The 8,581-nt window shown below is 37.2% G+C and overlaps 1 protein-coding gene across 1 annotated transcript; it reads left to right on the top strand.

The window, feature by feature from the left end:
- Positions 1–304: 304 nt before the first annotated feature.
- On the top strand, positions 305–2,327 carry LOC140866053 (cytochrome P450 CYP72A219-like). Its single transcript, XM_073270920.1, has 5 exons — positions 305–607; positions 683–903; positions 980–1,230; positions 1,300–1,678; positions 1,773–2,327. The coding sequence occupies exons 1-5, from the start codon at positions 331–333 to the stop codon at positions 2,220–2,222; spliced, it is 1,578 nt and encodes a 525-aa protein (XP_073127021.1). The 5' UTR covers positions 305–330; the 3' UTR covers positions 2,223–2,327.
- Positions 2,328–8,581: the final 6,254 nt, after the last annotated feature.

Genomic DNA, 8,581 nt, shown 5'->3' with positions numbered 1-8,581 from the left:
TATAATATATGTCACCTTGAACGCAAATATCTATGTGGATGGAATAACATACTTTGATATCGATAGATATATAGTTGTAACTTATATTTGATATTAGGTATCAGATTCAAATCAACTCCTCCCTGATAAAAAGAAAAAAGAAAAAAAAAAAAAAAAAAGAAGAAGCATACAAAGTTTTATTATTAGACCGACTCAATAATTAATTTTCCGAAACAAAAATCTTACGTGTCGTAAAAAGAATAAAAAAATTTAATCATACCGTAAAAAAAAAAAAAGGAGATTAGTTTGTAATTGTCTCTTCATATCTTCATTTCGCTTTCGCCTGAAACAATGATTCCTAATCTGAGCTTAATCTTCACCTCCACCCTTGCAGCTGTATGCATAGCATCCGCAGTGAAGTTACTGAATTGGGTTTGGTTCGGTCCGAGAAAACTGGAAAAAATTCTAAGGGAACAGGGACTTAATGGTAATCCATACAGATTCGTTCTTGGTGATCTTAAAGAACTGATCAATGTCACTACTGAAGAACAGTCTCGATCAATCGCACTATCAGACGATGTGGTTCCACACATTATCCCCTATTACTGGAAGATCTTTAAAAAGTTCGGTTAGTATGACTTTAATTACCTGGCAGCTACAAAACTAAACTTGCTGTTCATATAATTAATTTTTAATGTTTCAGGCTCGAATTCTTTCGTGTGGTTTGGGCCGTGGCCGAGATTGAATGTTACAGATCCGGAGCTGATCATGGAGATTTTAAGGAAACCAGAAGTGTTTCAGAAGCCCGTCACAGATTCGGTGACTGGCAAGATTCTCACGGGAGGGATCGTGTTTCTTGAAGGTCAAAAATGGAGTTTGCACAGAAAGATTATAAATCCTGCTTTTCATCTGGAGAAGTTAAAGGTGGGTAAATCTTAGCTCATACATCAAACAGAGACAATCGCCACTTTTTTTCTCTTATTCTAAATTGAAATCACAGAAAATGGTACCAGCAATGGGTTTGAGCTGTACAAGCATGTTAGAAAAATGGGAATCCATGGTTTCTTGCACAAACGAAGGCTCATGCGAAATCGACGTATGGCCATATATTGAAGACTTAACAGGGGACGTGATCTCGCGCACCGCATTTGGCAGCAGTTATGAAGAAGGAAAAAGGATATTTCATCTCCATAGAGACAAACTCGAGCTCACTTTAAACCTACTCAAATCATCCTTCATTCCAGGATGGAAGTAGGTATATTATATACACTTTAATTTTAGTATGATATATGAAGGGGTGTTCAAATTTTGTTTTGACAGATATCTTCCCACAAAAACAAACAAAAGAGTGATAGATATCTCGAGGGAAATGAGATCTTTACTAGAGGGGATCATCAAGAAAAGGGTGGAGGCCATAGAAATGGGAGAAGCAATTGTTGGTGATGACTTCTTGGGTGTGCTAATGGAATCCAATTCACAAGAAAATGGCAACAACAACAGGGGAATGAGTATAGAAGATGTGATTGAAGAGTGTAAGCTTTTTTACTTCGCCGGGTCGGAAACGACCTCATGTTTGCTGGTTTGGACTATAGTGTTGCTGTGCCAGTTTCAAGAATGGCAAAATTTGGCAAGAGACGAGGTTTTGGGAGTTTTTGGGAATTCGGAGCCACATTTTGAAGGGTTGAATCAACTCAAAGTTGTAAGATTCTCTCCTATTTTATTATTAAATCGAAAGGATTATAACATGTAGCATAGAATATTCCATTCAGTCGTAACGGAAACTAGACTTGTAGGTAACTATGATTCTGCTAGAAGTCCTGAGACTGTACCCGCCGGTACCTCTCATGGCTCGGGGCCCGACACAGACGGTGAAACTAGGAAACTTGACAATACCAGCAGGCGTACATATGACACTGCTGATTGCTGAACTCCATCACGACCCCAAGATATGGGGAGAAGACGCAGAAGAATTCAAGCCTCAGAGATTTTCCAAAGGGATTTCTAATGCCGCCACAAACTCCAGCGGCTTTGTACCATTCAGCTCGGGTCCCAGGATCTGCATTGGCCAGAATTTCGCCATGATTGAGGCCAAAATGGTTGTGGCGATGATTCTGCAACGATTTTCGTTCGAATTGTCCCCGTCTTATTCGCATTCTCCCTTTTCGATTCTTACGCTGAAACCAAAGCATGGTGCTGCTGTGATTTTGCGGAGTCTCCGATCACAGACGCGACCCGCTTCCTAGAACTTTCATGTGCTTCGTGTTATATATGTTGCCCATGACTCTTGCGATTCATTAATAATAATATCATGGTAGTTTATTCTTATTGCTTTTGAAAAAAAAAATTATCACGATCCACTCGTCTTTGTATTTCACAAGAGACATGCTCTGTTTTTAAATGAGTACATAATTAGATTCCATAAATTTATATATTAACTTGATTTGGGCCCCCCGGCCCTCCAGTTTGGGTCTCTCTGCCTTGTTATCATTGATAATCAAACTTGTTAGGTTTGGACAGTCTAAAATCACAGAAATATCAGAAAATTTTTTGAGTGAGTGTTATCTGTTAGTGTTGTCAACATTTCACGATAATACTGTGCTAGCAAAAGTAAACAATAACACAGATAATTATGTACAAGTATCAAGTACTTGCACGATGCCTCATGGCGAAATAATCAATAGAAAAATAAAATCAGTTTACAAAAACCAACTAGTGATTGTTTTATGAAAAACTATTTTTCTCAACAAATTGAAAAAATAAAAGACTTCCTAAAAACTAGTAAGAACTAGAATAAAACATCAATAGGAAGTACTAAGCCGAAAAACGAAAACCAAAGAAACACTTTCTGAACAACACTTCACTCGTGTGTTCTTCAGTGTTTTCAACACTACTCGGCAACACAGTGTAGTAGCGATGAACACTTCAGAAATTCTTCAACAATTGATCTTCAATACTTTAGAATTTCTGCAGTACTTTCTCTATGTATTTTGCTCTCTATATTTCACTCTCTTAATTGTCTTCTTTGATCGATCCTATACACTCCTTTAAATAGAACTTCAAATTGTTTCCATAAATAAGAACCTACATATCAGGAAAACAAAATATCATTAGATATTGAATATTTCGTATCAGATTTAATCAATATTACCAACTTTAACACTTGTCTAAGAAAGGAAAAACTCCAAAGATAGAAATCGAATGTAACAAGGAAATAATTTAAAAGACATGTGCACAACATGATCTTTCAAATCCCCCTTTTTGCCTTTCTGGACAAAATACACAAACAATTGCAAATAGCTCCCCCTATCTTTATGCAACTAATGCTCCTCCTGAATTTAAGCATCTCAGAAACAGTGTTGTGTGGTTGTATTGTCAACACCAACTCTCAACACACAAGATCAGAGTATCAGATAGTGCATTAGCATATCAGAGATTAATAAATATTTTCGAACTTAAAGCAAAATAACAAACTAATAGATAAGGATAAGAAAAATCTTAAAACCAAATATCTAAACAGCTTCCTCTTCAGCTTGATCAGCACTTGATCCTACTCCCTCTTTTTGTCCAGAGGGCCCAGGTAGTCCAAGTTTAAGCCTGTACTCAGCCATTAAGACTTCATAATACTCGAGATCAGCTTTGGCTTGAGCAATTTTCTGTTCAGCATGAGCCATTTGAGAGCGAATAGCAGTAGCATTCAACATAATCTGAGCAGTGTTATGAAAGGTCATAGGTGGAACTGACTCAGTATTGGCGACACTGGGTACAACACCAATCCATGGTAGATCAATCATCCTATTTCCTTTCAGCAAACTAGGTGCGATCTTGATAAGCTCATCTCCTCCAATCAATTCTTCATCATCCTCTTTCGTGAAGCCTTGAGATTCCAGCATACCATAGATCAATGAATGAAACGGAAACTTAGTTGCTTTCCAACCACCTTCTCTAAAGGTCATAATATTTTCAAACACCAAATTTCCAAAGTCCAAAGGTGCTTGAGTTCCAATAGCAAACAATGCAAGTGCTTGTGGCTTAGTTACCACGGTTGTATTGGTCGATGGCGTCCAATTCCTGATTGCAATCTTGTGAAGCACAGAAAAGAAAGATGTAAGCTTTGCAACTGATAACCTGTCTGGGTGCAGTGGAAATTTGTGAACCATGCCACCAGTGATCACCTTTGTGACTTGATCAATGTCTTCAGTAACTGCATCATCTTCGAAATCAGCAGTATTGTAGTGCTCATTGATCAAAACAGGAGTAAAACATACACCTTTCCCCTGATGTATACTCTTCCAAACTTGAATGATTCTTCATCTCCAGTCTTGATGTTCAGGTTGCAGTAAAATTCTAAAACAGCTTTCCTGGAAAAAGGTCCAGCAGTGGTGACAGTAGAATATAAATTCTGCTGTTTCAAGAATGTCACCAAATTCTGCTTTTCGAAGGACACTTCATCAATATTCATTTCTTCCAAACAGTCCTTTCCAGACAGACTCTCCCATTCGTCAGCAAACTCTTTTGAATAAAACTGAAGATTGTATGATTTATCAGGATCAATCTCAGAGTCAGATTCAGCAGTAGTGTTGTCATCAGTGTTGGCAACACTGTCATCAGCAGCTTGTTACTCAGAACTTCCAGAACCATAAGAAGCAGCATCCGCATAGTCTTCTTTCTCAGAACTTGAAAAAGATGAACTATCAGACTCCTGAGGCCGGTTATTCTCAAACTCTTTCATCATTTCAGCATCTGATTCATCACCATCAGATGGAACTTGTGAAGGTGCAACTGGTTTAGCCTTGGTTTTCCGAATATTTGCCATGAAAGTGGCCAGTGAAATTTCCTCATCAGTAGACACTGGAGCCTCTGTGGTTGGCTTTGTGGTATCATCAGCAACAGCAGCACTAGATGACTCTTTCGCAGTAGAAGCCACATCAGTAGAAATTTCATCAGAAGAATCATCACCACTAGACGAAACTCCTTTCTTTGATTTGGCCTTTTCAGAAACAGAGGTTTTTGTCCTAGCAACCACCTCAAAATTTTGATCCGCAGAATCATCTCTAGATGAGAAATCTGGATCATCCAAAATAGGACGTGAAGTCTCCCCCTTACCACGAAATCTCTTATTGGTAGTGAAATCGGGGTTGAATCCCGCTTGGAGCTTTGACCTTCTCGCTATTGGCTGTGTTGGGAATACACGATTCAACACTGAGAAATAAGGAGGATTCTCAAGGTCGATTTCGTTCCCGGGTTCTCCTGGAGAAATTTTTGCCAACGGTGTAGGTTGAATGGCAATAGGTACAATCAAGAGAATAGGATCAGAAGATAGCTCCGAAGGCTTGTCTTCCTCTTGATAACCCATCTCCGATCGTATATCATGCGAATCGAAAGCTTTGCCTGCCATTATAAACAATATAGAAATTAAGGGTTTCAGAGAAATTTTGCAGAGAGAGTTAGAAAACATTGAAAACGATAAGATCAATTTCTACAGTGCTTAGAAATATATAGGAATATGGGGTTCAAACGGTAAAAAAAATCAAAAGCCCCTATCCCTCAAATCAGACTAGGATTCTCCCCCTAACAGTAATAATCCTCAACGGGTAAAAATTTCTTAATTAAGGAAATTCAATTTGATTAATTAAGAAAACTCTGAAAACTCTCACTTAAGAAAATATCAATAATTTCCCAAAATAAATAACTCCACATCGAGTTTTAACACCACTGAAACATGTTCAATCACAAACAATTTCAATTTTCAGCAAGTTGTGCAATTTTTCCAATTTTTGTTCGTCTTTGAACTTTTAATCCTGAGCTCGATATGATCACAAAAATGCAAAATGCATGACCTAATTTATGTCTAAACAGAATGTAATGAGATTAGATCAAAAATGTATGCAAAATGTGTGCAGTACGTTTTAAGCACTAGTGTTGGCAACACCTTCCAACAACACTGTAGTCTTCAAAATATTTTAAACTTTTTCACACTTCTAGAGCCATGTTTTTCTTCTTTTTATTTTGATTCAGAAGTGGTAGCCTTCACACTAAAAGAACGGTCTTCATTGGACGCTTTTAGGTAGCTTTTTCCAATTTTCTTCCAATTTTTGTTTGATTTTCAAGACATTGGTCACTGAAATTTTATCAAACCATGCTTTTTAATTTTTAAAACCACTTTTCACATGGGACAAGATCATGGAATACACGAACATCCCTCAACTACTTCGTGGTTTAAAGCACTTTTTCATGGCAAGTGTGATATGAAAATAACTTTGGCAGAAGAACTACAAAGTGTTAGTCAGTATTATCAAACAGTGCAAAACATAGAACATTATGAATATGCAGTATGCCTAAAGTCCTAAAAATGCACATGCATGATTGGTGTTGTCCTTCAGTGTTGGCAACACTTCAGGACAGCAACTGTGAGTGCTTATAAAGAACACATGTTGAGAGATTTCTTTAAACTGGAGAATCTCTCAAAGTTTAATGCTTTTGTAAAAATATCGGCCAGTTGATTATTGGTCCCGAAAAACTCCATTTGGATCATGTCCTTCTCAACTAAATCTCGAATGAAGTGATGTCTTATATCAATGTGTTTAGTTCGAGAGTGTTGTACTGGTTTTTTGATATATCTATAGCACTTGAGTTATCACAGTACACAATTGGTATTTCACTTTTAAGACCATAGTCTTGCAGCATTTGATTCATCCAAATTAATTGAGAACAGCAACTTCTCGCTGCTACATATTCGGATTCAGCAGTGGAAAGTGACACACAATTCTGTTTCCTACTATACCATGACACCAAGTTGTTACCCAAATAAAAACAACCACCCGTGGTGCTTTTTCTTTCATCAACATCTCCTGCCCAATCAGCATCACTATAGCCTACCAAATTAGTATTGGTTTCGTTAGAGTACCATAGCCCCAAGTCTAAAGTTCCTGCAACATACTTCAAAATTCGTTTTACAGCCTTCATATGTGTGACTTTAGGATCAGATTGATATCTGGCACACAAATACACACTGAACATAATATCAGATCGAATTGCACTTAAATACAGCAGACTTCCAATTATGCTTCTGTACAGAGTGTTGTCAACACTGTCAGCAACACTTTCTTTGCACATTTATTCATTAGTTCCCATTGGTGTTTTCATATGTCTAACATGATCAGTACAAAATATCTTTATCAAATTCTTAGCATATTTGCTCTGACACAAAAAGATTCCATCACTTATTTGTTTCACTTGTAAACCTAGAAAGTAATTTAATTCTCCTACCATGCTCATTTCAAAGGTAGCAGTCATGCTTTCAATAAAATCATTCACAAGTTTTTGAGATGAAGCACAGAAAATTATGTCATCAACATAGATTTGACAAATAAGAATGTTACCTTGTACTTTTTGAACAAAAAATGTTTTGTCTACCTCACCTCTTTTGAATCCAATGTCAAGCAAATATTCCGTGAGCCTTCCATACCAAGAACGAGGTGCTTGTTTCAATCCATATAAGGCCTTCTTCAACTTATAAACATGATCAAAATGATTTGGATCTTCAAATCCCTTTGGTTGTCTTACATAAACTTCTTCATTCAAAATTCCATTCAAAAATGCGCTTTTGACATCCATTTAAAAAAGTTTCATCTTCCTGTGACAAGCAATAGCTAACAGTAATCTAACAGACTCTATTCGGGCTACAGGTGCGAAGGTTTCATCAAAGTCCACCCCCTCAACTTGTGTATACACTTGAGCTACTAATCTAGCTTTGTTCCTTACAATATTTCCTGATTCATCAGTTTTGTTCTTAAAAATTCACTTTGTTCCAATGATATTACTATGATCAGGTGGAGGAACTAAGATCCACATATCATTCCTAACAAATTGTTCAAGTTCATCATGCATAGCATTGACCCAAAACTCATCTTTTAAAGCTTCACCAATATTTTTTGGTTCAATACTAGACACAAAGCAAGAATGTCTTACCTGAGAGTATGCGGAAGTCATGCACACTAACCCGCTCATCTTTCGATAATCAACTTTTTCCTTTCTTTGGGTCTGTATCCTTCCTTGTGCATCTTCTATGATTTGTGAAGTAGGATGGTTTTTCTGAATTTTGCTAGGTACATCATGTCCAGCATCTTGTATTTCATCTTCAAAATCATCCTGATCTTCTGTATTCTGTTCATCCATAGTCAGTGTTGGACTCAGTGTTATGCTGGGTGATTTTTCAGGTGGGACAACACTATTGACAACACTGGAATCAGTCTGTGGAGAAACAGTATCTAGCAGATCATCAATATGGTCTTCAACTGTTTTCCCTTTCAGATCTTTTTGACAGTCTCCACACACGTATGGAACTCCAGAAGTCAAATTTGGCATCCCACGAACAGCTTCATACTTGCTCAGTTTCTTCAGAGCTTTGAAGTTAGCATGTCCTAACTTTTGATGCCACAAATTCAAATCATCAACCTTGGTGAATTTACAAGCAATTTCTTCTCCAAGTTGATAACAGTTGTCCGATGATCTAGTTCCTGTCAAAACACAAGAGTTACTTTTATCAAATACTTGACATAGATTTCTTATCAAATTTAACATAAAGATCATCATCACAAAGTTG

This window comes from Henckelia pumila, chromosome 4 (assembly GCF_033568475.1).
Source record: "Henckelia pumila isolate YLH828 chromosome 4, ASM3356847v2, whole genome shotgun sequence".
In the NCBI taxonomy this organism is placed as follows: domain Eukaryota; kingdom Viridiplantae; phylum Streptophyta; class Magnoliopsida; order Lamiales; family Gesneriaceae; genus Henckelia; species Henckelia pumila.
This window is presented reverse-complemented; position numbering and strand designations above follow the sequence as displayed.